General features: G+C 44.4%; 2 protein-coding genes across 27 annotated transcripts in view; one reads left to right on the top strand and one right to left on the bottom strand.

Annotated features, from left to right (window-relative positions):
- BTBD10 (BTB domain containing 10) overlaps positions 1–1572 on the top strand; it is an 87583-nt gene extending 86011 nt beyond the window's left edge. For all 7 annotated transcript variants that reach the window (XM_045484590.1, XM_045484592.1, XM_045484588.1 and 4 more), the window contains one exon: positions 468–1572. In XM_045484590.1, coding sequence (XP_045340546.1) covers positions 468–778 — 311 coding nt within the window. In that variant the 3' untranslated portion in view covers positions 779–1572. The remainder of the gene's footprint in view (positions 1–467) is intronic.
- Positions 1573–2268: 696 nt separating this feature from the next.
- The window catches only part of ARNTL (aryl hydrocarbon receptor nuclear translocator like), a 106932-nt gene continuing 94297 nt past the window's right edge, over positions 2269–14903 (bottom strand). For 13 of the 20 annotated variants that reach the window (XM_045484567.1, XM_045484570.1, XM_045484566.1 and 10 more), the window contains 7 exons: positions 13868–13974; positions 12397–12547; positions 11461–11549; positions 9828–9951; positions 7092–7185; positions 3632–3734; positions 2269–2939 (listed from right to left, as the gene is read on the bottom strand). In XM_045484567.1, coding sequence (XP_045340523.1) covers positions 2779–2939; positions 3632–3734; positions 7092–7185; positions 9828–9951; positions 11461–11549; positions 12397–12547; positions 13868–13974 — 829 coding nt within the window. In that variant the 3' untranslated portion in view covers positions 2269–2778. The remainder of the gene's footprint in view (positions 2940–3631; positions 3735–7091; positions 7186–9827; positions 9952–11460; positions 11550–12396; positions 12548–13867; positions 13975–14903) is intronic. The other 7 variants (XM_045484577.1, XM_045484572.1, XM_045484571.1 and 4 more) reach the window with 1 other exon arrangement.

The raw sequence follows: 14903 nt of genomic DNA, 5'->3' as shown, positions 1-14903 counted from the left end.
AACAACATCAACAACAAAAAACCCAAAGCAATATAAAGAGGAGATTTAGGTTTAAGGAAATAAGAAGGCTAATGTGGCAATAAATTGCAGGCCTTGAGGCAAGATAATCCTGTGAAGGGAAAGGTTCAGCAATGTTAAGGACACACAGGTAGAGCCCAAAATGCACTCCATTACATGCTATTGTATTTGGGACCTATCCCCTCCATGCTTTTACTTTATGAATGTTTTTCTGGTGGTTGGTGTATTGAGTGGAGAGGATGGGAGAAACCTGTATGAATTGTATCTGTAGGGTTTCAGTTTCTGGCTGTTGAACTGATGACTAAGGAGATAGAATATTGGTTTCCCTTCTTTAATTTCTGTTTGTTCAGGAACTATGGCAGAAAAGCCCTCTGTAGGCTAACTTTGGCGAGAAGTGTACAGGGGTGTGTGTGTGTATCCTCAGTTTTTAAAATTTTTCTCTCCTCCAGGTTATCCTACCTACAAAGAAAAAGTAAAGAAAAGGCCTGGGGGCCGCCCAGAAGTGATTTACAACTATGTCCAAAGACCCTTTATTCGAATGTCTTGGGAGAAGGAAGAAGGAAAGAGTCGGCATGTAGACTTTCAGTGTGTAAAGAGCAAATCTATCACCAACCTTGCAGCAGCTGCCGCAGACATTCCCCAGGACCAGCTGGTAGTCATGCACCCGACTCCACAAGTAGACGAGCTGGATATTCTCCCGATGCACCCTCCTTCTGGCAACAATGACCTCGATCCTGACGCACAGAATCCAATGCTGTGATGCTGATGTTCCTTGAAACCATCGCATGCTACCCTTCACGGTGACGTCGCGCTCTCCTCATTCTGCACTACAAGGCCACGCTCTTCATCGTGAGATGCACATAACAATGTTTAGGATATTGCAGTGGAGGCTTTTTTAAAGACCAAAGGTAGCTGAATGGTTTTTTAAATGAGTACAACTCTAGCATCCTGAGGTTCCAGTTATATAAATGTATTTGTTTACCAGTAGGTTTGTGAAATTGGTTCTTTGTATGGGGGACTGTCCTTTTTCACACATCTAGATATTTTCAGAAGTGGTGAAAATTGGCAGCTGGGGTCTTTTCAGCTTAGATTGATACTCATCACACCCCAGGTAAAATGTAGAATATTACATAGTTGCACTTTATAAATGGTGGTTAAATGGAACTGTTCAAGCCATTTTTATAGTTGTGATGCACAATATAACTGAAATAAGTGCTTCTATCAAAGTATTCCTTCAGTAAAATGTGTATAGTTTGCTGCCCATGATGAGCAAAAAAAACATGAGTATTTATCATTGGGCTTATTTGAATGATTAGGATGAGATTCAGTGCCCCTCTCTATCTTCTCTCCAGTGCTGTTCTTGCCCTTTTACAGTGAGTCACATGCAGGAAGTGTGAACATCCAGTCTGCCTTACCCTTTATCTGTTCAGATATTTATTTACTAATTTTTTTTTTCTTAAGAGTTATGGGATAGGAAAATGAAGTGTTTGCTCTTCATTTACTAAATGATTGTAAACTCGAGTTTTTCATCAAAATAAAATTCCATTGTTTTAATGTTTCTCATCAAGTTTATAACCATCTTGACCAGATCCCTTAGTCTCATAGATTTCCTGTCTTAGTAGTAGCTCATGGACCTCCAGTTTGGTTGATGTGCGATGAAGCACTTAGATTCCCTACTAAATCCGAAGCAGTGTTTGAGCTAAAAAAAAAAAAAAAAAAAAGAACATTTTCTAGTCAAACCTAACATCAAGAGTGATGGCTTTACTAGGTTATAGGAGAACCTTAGGTTTCGGAGACAATTTCTGACACTGGTTTGGTGCTTTGTCCGTTATACTGTGCTGTTCCTCTTAGCAAACTATTTGTGCAAATTCTTTTGAAAAAAATACTCTGGCCCAATTCACGAAGGAAGCAAAAATGCTTTGGGTCAGGGGTTACTTACTGTGTGAAGCTATACAACCATGAGCAGAGAGGAGTTGTAGGAAATAAGCCCATTTGCTACACCTACTCTTGAATCTGTAATTTCATAGGATTTGAAATATGTGTTTAAGCAGTAACATTGTACTCACATAAAACTGCCAACTATCTGGGGAGGAATTATTTTAACAGTATAGCTAAGCTATTAACACAGGGAAATTCTGTAAGTCCTACATTTGTTACGAAGGCCAGAAAGGCACTGTAAATGTTATGGGTGTGGCTTGTCCTTAAAAACCCACTGTAGAAAGTTGATCCAGCCCTGTAGCATAAACAGTATTTATAGAACAAGGGAAACATTTATTAAAAATATTTAACTGTCTAATACATTATACTTTAACCCATATTTATAGTAAAGGATTCTTACAAGGAAGAATAAACGGCTTTATGATACAATTAGTATAAGAAATATCCACATGGGGGACTTCTTTGTAGTGTAAAAACACCATACATCTGAAATGACCATTTGCATATAAAAGCTACCAATGATGCTTCTGTGCACGATGATTAAAAAATTCAACACAAACAGAATCCAAAATATACAATTAATGCAAGCTATCCACAGCTAGCCCAATAATCAATGATGAGAAAACACTGGAGCAGGCTTAGTTCCACTTTGTCTGAAGTTACACATAGTAAGATTGACTTGTATCAATGGCTCTGAGGTGGCTTTTATGAGGACAGTACATAAAAGCTGTTCTCTCCTTATCCAGTAAGCTTCACAGACTGTAAAACTCCACCAGTAATGCACTTTGATACTGTAGCTGTTGCCAAAGCAACATGTAGTGTTTACAGCGGCCATGGCAAGTCACTGAAGTCAACAGGACCTCCCAGCCCAGCATCTGCTTCCAAGAGACTCATTATGACGGCCATTGCTGCTTCATCATTGCTGGGACTGCTTGAGCCTTGGTCGTTTTCTATCATGTCTATGCCTATGTGAGGGTTCTCACCTATGGGAGAAGAGGAAGACTGGTCAGTCATAATCCCAAAGCATGTTTAATATTAGTAGTACATAACAGTAAGGGGAGAATGGTGAGAAAGACTGCGTTGGGGCTGCATTGCCTTTTTTTTTTTTTTTTTTTTTTAACTTTGCTGTGTCTCAGAATAACCAACTTTTTAGAAACAAAGTGCTGAAAATGCAATAAAGATAAAAAGCATTGGAGTTGACCTCATTTTAATATTCTGACATAACCAGTTACAAGGAGGGAGATACAGAAGGAAAGACAAATAGGAAGGTAGGGATTTAGGGAAAAAAAGATCTGGAAAGACAAATGGAGAAAAAGATGGGTGAGATGGGAGAAACAAACTCTTTATCACTTCATGACTTTTAATACCCTCTGAAATGCTTATTGATCATCCTTCCAGGCTTTATCTCTGAACCTTCAGCAGCTCTCCCACTGAAGATTTCTGGCCCACATGGGAAAATGGCTGGCTCTAGGCTGCTGGAGTCTCCTTTTGAGTTCCAGGGACAAACCTGGAATCGCCACCTGAACTCAACCACTAAACTGAACTTTGAAGTAAAGATTTAAACAAATTTTAAACTAGTTTAGAACTAGTGTGTTTTATTCATTTCTTAAAATTGACTTCATGCCAGATGTTGTGCAAGCTTCTGACAGTGGAAACGAGTAATAATGCTACTTACCAAGAATAGAAGAACTATCAGAATATGGATAACCTGGGTTTTCCTGAGCCTGCCCTGGTAGTAGGCCACTGGAAGGAATGTCTGGAGTCCCTCCATTTAAAATCTACGAACAAAAAGTGAAGTTTTTGTATCATTAACAGTTTTAATCAGTATTGGACTCAAGATCATCAAGAAAACGAACCATGTTGAAAAGAGAAAGGTAGGGGGAGAAATGTTCAGTTTCCTATTCGAGGATTTCAAAAAGGAAGGTATTAGGAATGGTCACAGTAAGATAAACTTCTCCCCCAAATTATTTTCTCTGGGTGATTCAGCCCACACAGGCAATTTAAAGACCGAGTAAAATCCCTAGAGCATTTGTTTACCTTGGATCACACTACTCACATGATTCTTGAAGGCCAAGGACTAAAACCTCAGCAGCTGATTAGATTTCCAAGGAGGCAGTGATTGCGAGTCTTGCCAGTAGGTGGCATTACAAATTGAAAACTCCAAAGACCATGTGTTTATGTATGCTGTATTTATCAATATTTCCTATATGCGAAGTTACAACTAAAAATTTTTAAATCTAGGGGCGCCTGGGTGGCACAGTCGGTTAAGCGTCCGACTTCAGCCAGGTCACGATCTCGCGGTCCGTGAGTTCGAGCCCGGCGTCAGGCTCTGGGCTGATGGCTCAGAGCCTGGAGCCTGTTTCCGATTCTGTGTCTCCTTCTCTCTCTGCCCCTCCCCCGTTCATGCTCTGTCTCTCTCTGTCCCCCCCAAAAAATAAACAAACGTTGAAAAAAAAAATTATAAAAATTTTAAAATCTAATAAACCTATTATATGTTAACCTGAATAGCATTTTAATGAAAAATAGCTTTTTTAAAACAACAAAAGTTCAGAAATGTCCTTGTTTTTTTCTTTTTTTTAAATCAAATGTCTGGCTTAACTGGATTTAACTGGATTCTCATTTTCTTCTCCTGTTTAGATGTTGTTTGGTGGAAAAGGGAGGTATATTTGAATCGTCTTTTCAAATAACTTTGGTATTCTGATGATTCTATATCAAGACTCAAGTGGAAGTTTCTTAAAGATTAGGTACAACGTGGAATCTGAAACTTGATCGGTGAAATTCTTGTAATCTAGTATATAAAAATGCATCGGTGTACCTTTGCATGATTTTGCGTTGGTCATTTGGAAAATACTGGCTGAGTCAGGCAGATCTAAATATTGACACGTTTCACCATACATCAAAACATCACCATCCTTAATATTACCTCTATCAGCAGAAATACCTTTTAAATTCCGGGAAACTGGTGAGCTCAAAGTAGCAGTTACAAGTTTTCCAAAAACTCTAGTCTTTGCTTGAAAGCTAAAACTTTCTCACTGGCAACAAACACTGTCAGTTGTTTTCCTTGCACTCACGTACATTTTCAAGAAAATGTCTCTAAATACTCAAGTCTGAATAACCGCAGTTTGCAGTAGTGAAAATGGTATATGCTATGACAAAAGCAATTTGTTTAGCTCATGACTTGGTCATGCAAGTGCTTTCCTTTGAGGCAACCAGGACAGTACATAGTTCATGCACATTTCCCAGTTGTATCAGTATGAAAACATTGACTCAAGGATTTTATGCAGTATTTTTACTGCTTATTAAGGACATTCTAAAACTGGCTTGAAGATTTATTTTTTTGTGAGTTGATGGTGAAGAATACAGTGACTACTAGTACAGTTTGGTGCCACTGCCGTGATTTTTGCAAAAGCACCAGCAGTTTTACCCGACACTGCTTTTGCACTGTCAGTTCCTGTATTAACAGTGGGAGAAAAAAAAAGTTTTACATTATGAAAATAGTTTTGGCCTTGGGATACCCCTGAAAAGGTCCTTCCCCCCTCAACACCCCTCCCCTGCCCTCCAAAAAAAAAAAAAAAAAAAAAAAAAAAAGACTGCAGATGATATTTAGGGGAGCTGCCACTTTATCTGAACCTACCTTATGCCTCTGGCTGTCCAGACTCTCCCTGGACCGAGGAGGTTCACTTAGAGCCTCACTTTTTAAGCTTGACTCTGAATGAACTAGTTGTCAAACTGAATGGCTCATTTTTGGACCTGCCCAATTTGAAAGTGACTGGGAAGGGCTGGAAGCCTGGACCCAATATGGATGGAGGATCTTGGGATCTAAGAGCAAAACCTGCAAGCAGGGATTGAGGATGTGCCAAGCCTAGGCTTTATCCACTGGTGCTATTTTCTGAGTCTAACAAAGGCCAGGAATTTTCACATATATTACCTTATAACAGGGCTTAATGTGCAAAGATGCTGGCTGTCATAACCTATAGTAGCCTCGTTATAAAACAAAGTAAAAAACAAGAACTAGGGCTAAATAATTATACAAGGGCACATAGCTAGCACATGGCAAAGCCAGGCTTCAAGCTCGGGTTTTTCATTGACCACTCTTACCCATTAATTGACTTTCAAACCTTTATCGGGTTTGGAAACTTACTTTCAAATAGAAATTTTTACAGAAGATTCATATATAAAATAAAGCTGCCCTGGTAGAAGCAAGAGTCCCGACCTTACCCTTACCCTCTCCATTCCCCCAACTGCCCTTGCCCCATCCCACCTGCCAGCACCACAGCTCCTGGTAACCTGAGCCTCTGAGGAATGCAGTTTTGAAAACCCATGTCCTGCGCTCGATACAATTTGTGTTCTAGGAGTCCTGTCTGTGTAAATTACTAATATTCTTTCTCTCTGTATGTTTTGGGAGATAGGAGAAGGGTGATCTATGTCCAAAGATGCTGGCCCTTGGATTATCCTAATCTATGTTGACATCAGGCACTATAAATGCATGTATGATTTACAATTAAGATGGCCCCTACACTTGTAAATTATCTGGCAAAGATGGAAGCAAAAGAGTGGTTTCTAAGCCTATTTATAGTGCAGTCTTCTAGCCAACTCTTCATGAGGGCTGGTGACATAAAATTCTTGTGCTGTCACATCACAGGAAACCCAGGTAGCAGATCCCCCAGGTATTCTGCAGCTGCAAAGGCACGGTTTGGCTTCCACAGCACCAAAGTTGCTTCTGGTAGTATTCCTATTTCCAGTGCCTGCACTGGACACTGAGGATATTTTTCTCCCTTGACAGTTCTTGGTAAAGAACTAGATAGTTTTCGGTGCAAGGCACTCACTAATGCTTTCTTCATGGGAGCTCTTGAAATACTCCCTCAGTGTGGTGGCCTCCCCATTCCTTAGAACATCCTTTCTGCCTTCCTGCATTCACATGAAATAAATCCTCTAAGGATGTCAGCAAGCCTCCCTAACTCCACCGGTATGCATTCTACCTCAACTCATATAGATGCATTTACTTAAAAGGAAAAGAGCGTCCACGTTGTTTCAGCAACCATCACTAATTATTTACTCCCACCCCCAGTATTGCAACTTGGGCAAGAGGCTCTCCAGATTAAGAAGGGCCTTAGTCTGAGAGTCATCGGCCTTACCTTTTTGCCTCCTGGAGAAGAGGCATCAGGGGGAGGTGTACTTGTGATATTTAATGGGCTGGAGCCACAACTGGAAGGCGATGACCCTCTTATTCTGTCAGAGAAAAGAGGAGTTAGTTATTTTGCCTTTCGTTTTCTTCAGTGGTGTGTGAGGGGTGGGGGTAAGGAGAAGGATGAAGACCCAGAATAGGGATTGGCAAACTTTTCCTATAAAGGATCAAACTAACTATTCTAGGCTCTGTAGGACATATGGTCTCGGTCACAATTATCCACTTCTGCCATTGTAGCTTGAAAGCAACCATAGACCATATGGAAATGAGTGAGTGTAGCTGTGTTCCAATAAAATTATATTTAGGGCGCCTGGGTGGCTCAGTCAGTTAAGCGTCTGGCTCTTGATTTCGACTCAGGTCATGATCTCATGGTTGTGAGCTGGAGCCACACGTGCCGACAGTGTGCAGCCTGCTTGGGATTCTCTCTCTCATTCTCTCTCTGCTCCTCCCCCACTTGTGGGCGCACCCACGAGCTCTCTCTCGCAAAGAAGCAAACATGTAAAACATGATATATACAAAAATAGGCGAGAAGCTGCATTTATCCCACAGGCCCTGATCTAGAATGCAGACCCTGGAGCCTAGCATCTCACTGACAAAGCCCTCGGATTAGGGTTTGCATTTCAGGTGGTTGAGTTTCAGGTGAGTGGCCAGTTTCATTTCTTACAGTATCCAGATCTCAGAGTTGGAGGGGGCTTTAGAAGTTCTCCCTGTAGCTTTTTGCATACCATGAGCTAGAACCCACAGCAAGTGACTTATCCTCTTCCCTACAAACACTTTTTATCTAGTGAATATTCTAAGGAAATGGAATGTGCCAGGGTGGTTCAGCCACACCTAGAAAGTAGCCTTGCAGTAGCGGTAATAGCAGCAGCAGCTGTCCCCACCGCCTTCTAAAGCAACAGGTGATGAAAAAGGGGTCCGAGTCCTCTCAGCTAGTATGTTTCTCAGTATAGTAGATTACCAGAGAGAAAGTCTTAGAACTGTAAATCCACATATATGCTCGCCAGGCTCAAGGACCTCAGGAAAGGAAGCCATGGCCTAGCGGTGAAGCTCGAGTATGGTGGCAGCTGTGTGACCACCAGGCCTTTAGCTTCTACGTGGAAGAATGCAACTTGCGGGTTACCCAAGTACCCCTCCCTCTACTGCCTAGTAGCCTTCTGGCCATTGGCCTGTATTGCCCCGTTTTGTAGAGTTGGGAGTGAATAAGCTTTCTCTCTCCTGGATCATAAGCTCCTCAAAGGTAGGTTACAGCTATATACCATGCACTCTTAGAACACACAGATGGGTACTAATTGCTTACTAAAAACTTAGTAAGCTTACCAAACTTACTAATGCTCACCTTCGTCTCTTCCTATTCCAGTCTAACTTTCCATAATGCTTATGAGCACAACACTTTGGACATCTGCTCAGCCTCCTACAATGAATGGGCTCTTACAATTTTTTTTTTTTCCCTGTCTAAACTTCGTAGCATTATTTATTAGGATTGTTAGCAATCTCCCTTCCCTGCTTCAGCTCATGTACTCTCCCTTTTTTGTGTGATCATAAAGAAAACAGACTTCTCAAAGATTATAAGATCCTTGACGTCAAGGACTGTTTTCTACTGTTCTTGGGTGGTTTCAAGCATCATTATCAGTGGTTGGTAAGATTCTGATTATCACTGCACACTGCCCCACATCTTGAAGTAGACTCAAGGGGCCATACCCATCATTCACAGAGGGTTGGAACAGAACTATTCTACCCACTGGGATAAGAGCCTCCTCTATGGCTAATGAGAAAGCAAGACCAGCTTTCAGTTCTCCTGAGAGAAAATCCATGGCAGGAGAGAATAATTTTTCCCTTCTCCTACTATGTTCCATTAAGTGTGCATTCCTAAGGACCTGGTTACTACCCTCTTGATTCCCCAAATTCAGATGAATTTATAACTGCTTCCCTCTCAATCACTACTCTTAAAGACTCAGATGTAATTAACAGTGTTTGAGCACACACTATTGTCAGTTTCTGTTGTAGGAACTTCCCGGAGATCTCTCACACTCCTAGGGCAATCCTTGAGAGATACAGTTATTGCCCCCTTTTATGGTTTAGCTCAACAGACACCAAAAAGTTAAGTGAATCTCTTAAGCACAGCTAAGTAGAGGCCCAGAACTCAAACCCAGGTAAATTGCTTCTGCTGTCTTTCATATGGAAAAGAAGCCCTCTCAAGAGAGCTTCTCTTACAGAAATGCTTGGTCTCTATTACTAAAGCCAGGTAGCTTTTTGACTAGAAGCAGCGAATGTCTTGTTAAGGCCCAGGTCACTGGCTGTCATCGCTCTCCTGTAGTCCTGTAATGTCCATGTTCATCTGTCCTTGTTAGCTCCTTAGTAGTAAGAAAATTTCCTTTAACTCTGGTCTGTTTGGGTTTTGCTTCTTTAAGGCAAGATTTTTCGTTCTCGACACTACTGACATTTTGGACTGGAAAATTCTTCGTTGGGGGTCGGGGGAGATTGGGGGGGAGGCAGTCCCATGTCCTGCAGGATGTTGAGCAAGCTGCCTCCCTGGTGTCTATCCATTGCATGTTTAGCAGCAACATCCTACCCAGTTATGGCAACCAAAAGTGTCTCCAGCCATTACAAAACATCCCTTGAGGGGGAGGCAAAAGGCCCTGGATTGAGAACCACTGGGTTAAGGGAGAGACTAGAAGATATTACTTGCCTGTGGATCTCCATGATTTCTTCAGCAATCATTCGACCTATTTTGCCTGCCCCAGCCCTGGTTCCCCCTGGAATCCCTGGAACAGTGGGGTGGGTCCTCTTTGGGCCACCTACAACAAAGGAATCTGAGAGTGGGAAAGGGGAACCGAGGAAGAAATGCTATTATCAGTTAAAACCAGTTCATCTCGTGATCCACTTGAAGTTCAACCTTAGGGTTATGCCCTAGAGGACAGCAGGGCCATAGCTTGTCAGGAAAAGGCATTCCAGCAGAAAGCTCAAGTTGGCTTCCAGGATCAGAAGCCAAGGCAAAGCATTTAATTCCCCTCAGGCACTCAACATCTGTTTCCTGACCACCACTGTACTGCCGGCCAGCCTCACAAGTCAGCATCTCTGCCCTCAAGGAGCTCACTGTCTAACAGGGAGACAGACAAGAACAATGGCTGAAACAAGGTGTGGTAAGTTTGGCAGGGAAGCGCAAGGCACCCCACTCATCCAGGGCCAAGTGCAGCTTCCTGGAAAAGTTGAACTCTGAGCTGAGTCTTGAGAGAGGAGTATAAATTAGCTTGGCAGAGAGGTAAGGAGGGGAAAGCATTCCACGCACAGCAACTGATCTATGCAAGACCACCGAGGCAGGACAAAACTGGGGAGATGACTCCAAGAAACTCATCATGAAGATGATAAAGGAGTGATAGATGAGACTGAAGACAGGTACCAATCAGATCAGGAAAGGCCTGGGATGCCATGTAGCATTTGGACAGTATCCATGGACGATAAGGAGTGCTAAAGGACTTGACACAGAAAGGGCACTCAGATTGGGTTATTGGAAAGTCCACTGCATGGAGAATGATCTATAGTGGAAGGAGGGGATTGGTGGCGGGCGGGTAGTGAGACTAGGGTTAGAAAGTTATCTGCAATAATCCAGATGACAGATGGGAGAGCGATGGAAATCTAAGTCCCTAAGTAGAAGGGACAAGATTTCGTGTTCAGATACAATGGGCGAGAAGGAGTTGTCAAGGTTTCTGGCTTAACCAACCAGATGAGGGAGTGCAGAGAATCGGTTCGGAGATGCCGAATTTCAGGTGCCTTTGAGACTCCTGGTGGCTCTGTCCAGGAGGCAGTTGGAGAGACAGACCTAGAGCTCCAGAGACAGACCGGACGTAGGAGTCACTGATGGAGAGGTAGGGGATGAAGACAGCCAAGCAAGCAGAGGTGGTCCCGTGGAAGGATAAGTCAAGCGCAGAACCCAGGGGCTGGAGCCAAGCCAGGGAAGGAGCCCCACTGGGTGTGGCGCATACCCCAGTGCTGACACCACCCTCCTCCCACCCCAGGAGCCAGTCACAGTCAACAAAAAGCACTTCACGCAACACAGAGGAAAAGCGCAAGAGGAGCAAGGACTTTGCTGTTTCAAGGGCTTCCAGGGTGCAGGCAGCCTCAAGAAAGGCAAAATAAGCTCCGGGTTTTCCAGGCTCAGCAGAGAAGATGAGATGACCACGTCGTTAGCGCTCATCCCCTTGAGGCCTCCCTCGTTCCATAAAATATGGTAGCTGGGGACACCAAATACCTGGGGGGATGGTATGCTGGCCACAAGCAGCTACTCATGGGCAAGCCCCGATGCCCCTGCGGGACATAGTTACCTTCTCCAGAGGGCAGCATGCTGTCCATGCTGTGGGGGGACGCTGTGAGCTGCGGGAAGGTTGGGTCCCCGCCTTCCAGGACGTTGGCTCTGTGAACATCCCAGCAAGAAGGAAACATGAGTCAGGCCTGCTCACAACCGTGCAGCTCGCACCTCGGCCAAGGTGTCCAGGGTCCACTGTGGACCTGGACGGGCCAGAAAACGAAGGGTCTGAGTGGCTCAGCAGGTCTCCTCGCTGTCTGAGAACACAAGGGACATCATCCCGGCCTTTGGCCTCACTGCCTGCCTGGGCCTTCCTAGTTTGTGTGGGACACGGTCCAGCAGAGATGGTGACTGTGGCAGCCCGCTGCCATAGCTACAAGGCCTCCTCTCTTGCCAGTCTGCAAGGCACCCCGCCCCAGCCCCTCACTCAGCTCTAGCCACAGGCGGGGCTTTGGACACCACGGGGAAACAGAGGTGTGGTGCAGTCCTTGCCAAGGAAGAGGTCCTTCCCTTCTCACCTAGCAGGCCTTTGAGGCAACGCTCCAGCCGCCAGTGCTCAGGCTACCGGCCTGGTGGGCAGGGATACCCGCCCATCCTCAGCCAAGGCTACTGTGAGCTGGCACCTGTTTGTCACCCCTTCTCCGCACGGTAGTACCCGTGGATGTCCTGTGTGCAGGGCCTTCAGAATTCAAAAGCTAACTGCTTTATTGGGAGGGAAATGTTGCTGTTTCTTGGAGCAATTCCACAAGCCAGGGGCCTGCATGCTATGCGTACTGAAGCGTGTCATTAACAGAGAAATTTTGGCTTCTGCCCATCCTGAGGCTTCACGGGATATGAACAAGGTAGCAGTAAAGGATGTGATGCCGGCTGTCGCCTGTACCCCCTTGCCCAGGTAAGGAGCCCAAAGCACTGATCTCTGAAGCAAGGGAGCCTCTGATAGAGGAAAAACACTTACAAAACAACAGTGTTGGTTGAGACGATGTATTCTACTTCCTTGGTCCAAGGGTTCATGAAACTGAACCATCGACTCCGCAGCGTGATGAAAGAACCATCTTTGATTTTAAACTTATAGCAATTAGTCGTAATCTTTTCTCTTGTCTGTAAAACTGAAAATGCAAAGAAACCATGAATGTTGTTTCCTCAGACCCATGTATTAAAGTAACCAAATCCTAAGCGCACTCAGGCTCCATGGCATCGCTCTTTAATAAGCCAAGGGAGCTGGCACTCGGAGAACAGGCTGTTTCTGAGGGTTTGATTCAGAGCCTTTCGACGGCATTTATGAATTTCTTGCTAGTTTTCAGTGTACGAAATGGAGGCTCTGGGGAATCACTGACTGCGTTATAGACCTCTGACCGGAATCGGCTACGAAGTGAACCACTGATGAGAAAAAGCCCTGTCCAAAGGGCCCGTGTTCTTTCCCCATCATCAAGCCAGAGGGCAGTACAGCATTTTTAGGACAGCAGAATCCAGGGAGGTCACTCACCTATTCACATTTTACTCTTTTACGTAACAAACAAGCATCTTTCATGTGCCAGGCACCGGAGATAGAAGAGGAGACGGGATGGGACCCCCACCCTCAGGACAGGAATGAGACGCAGCTATGTAGAAGAAGAGGTCAGAGCCTCGAGGGAGGAAGAATCCAGCAGTGCCTGAGGAGTGGCAGGGAATGAGGAGATGTCTTTCTGCAGGCAGGGGTGAGGCGTGAAGCTGAGGAGGTGGGGCAGGGCCAGGAGAGGGAGGGTCTTGAGTGCCCGTCAAGGGTATTTGGCCTTGAGTCTAAAGGCGGGAGGTTTAAGCAAGGATGTGACGGTATGGAGCTCAATCGACTGGGGCATAAATGGGCTAACTATGAAAGATGGAAGGTGACTGGGGGCAGAAGGGAACACAGAGGCCCGCTGGATGTCTATCACAGTGGTCAGCTGGGCACAAGGGCTGAGCTCGGGTTGTGGCAGTGGAGGTGCAAAATGGGGCTTCTTTGGAAACGCATGTCTGAGGTGAATGGACAGGATCCGGTGGACAGTGAAGGAACAGGTCAATACTGGTTCCTCTCTCAGGAGGCTAACATGGGGCAGTGCCCTAAGTCAAGAGGAAAATACAGGAGGCACTGCAGAATTTTATGGAAAAGAGAATCAGATCTGTTGGAGCCATACTAAATCTTTACAGGGTCCGTGTAAATTCTCTGGGCAAGAGATGCTTTCTAGAAATTGAACTGTCCTATGTACACAAAAGTGCTGGGCTGTCAGTGGGTTCTCTGTGAGGGGACAAATAGGGCCTGGGAACATCGGCTTCTTCTCTTCGGAGATGTTCTGGCCTGGAGATTCCTAGGCTGGCTGACATCACTGGGGGCAGATTTCTCTGGAACACTTATGTGGACTAGTGTCGAAGAAGAGGGACGCCTTAAACTTAAGGCCTTTTGTACAGCTTACCTTGCCTATGACATTCTGCGAGATGTCCTATGTCATCTTGGTGAAAATATTCATAACATGATGTGCCTAGAAGTTCTTGCGGTAAATATGCCAAAATAGCTGTTGCCCTAGAATTTTTTTTTAAAGAAAAAGTTAATTCAGACAATTAGCCTCTCTGCAGTGGATGAACCCCACTACCGCCGGTGAGAACAAGGGTCAAAGCTGGCTGGATTTTCAGAGGGCTTACTACATGGATGTATTTTTGTTGGTGCACCCGAATCTAACCAACGCTATACAAACAGAGGGAAAGGAAGTAGCCTTTCAAAGGGGTCATCATCCCAAGAAAGGAGGCTTAGAAATAATAACTAGTCAGATAAAAATGTGGTAGGCAATCTAAACCCCAGTGCAAATTTCCATTTTACTATCCCCTCCTTTTTTTTTTTTAAATCAGGATGACCAAACATTAGAAGTTATGGTGGCGGGGGCCATAAGGACCTTGAAAAGTGGTGGCGTCCTTTTCCAACATACAGTGACTATTTCTGATAGCCAGAAAAATGATCTGCCTGTGAATATTCTCAGGGAGGCAGCAGAGAGCAGTGGAAAACACGACGTCTGGGTTCTTAGCTCAGGTCCATTACCACTAAGCTGTGAATTGGAGGTAGCCAGTCTTCAGGCTGGGCCCCAGTTCCTCACCCGTAAAAAATAAGATTGGACTAGATCAGTGTGGCCAACAGAGCTTTCTGCAATGGAAATGTTCTAGATCTGTGCCATTAGCCTCATGTAGCTATTGAATACCTGAAATATGGCTACTGAGCCTGAGGAATTTGTTTTTACTCTTTTTTTTTTTTTTTGTAACTTAAATGCAAGTTCGTTAACATACAGGGTAATACTAGTTTCTGGAGTAGAATTCAGTGATTCATCACTTACCTATAACCCCTAGCACTCATCCCAAAAGTGTCCTCCCTAATGCCCATCACCCATTTAGCCCATCCCCCCACCCAACGTCCCTTCGGCACCCCTCAGTTTGTTCTCTGTATTTAAGAGTCCCTTATGGTTT

Source organism: Leopardus geoffroyi, chromosome D1 (assembly GCF_018350155.1).
Source record: "Leopardus geoffroyi isolate Oge1 chromosome D1, O.geoffroyi_Oge1_pat1.0, whole genome shotgun sequence".
In the NCBI taxonomy this organism is placed as follows: Eukaryota; Metazoa; Chordata; class Mammalia; order Carnivora; family Felidae; genus Leopardus; species Leopardus geoffroyi.
This window is presented reverse-complemented; position numbering and strand designations above follow the sequence as displayed.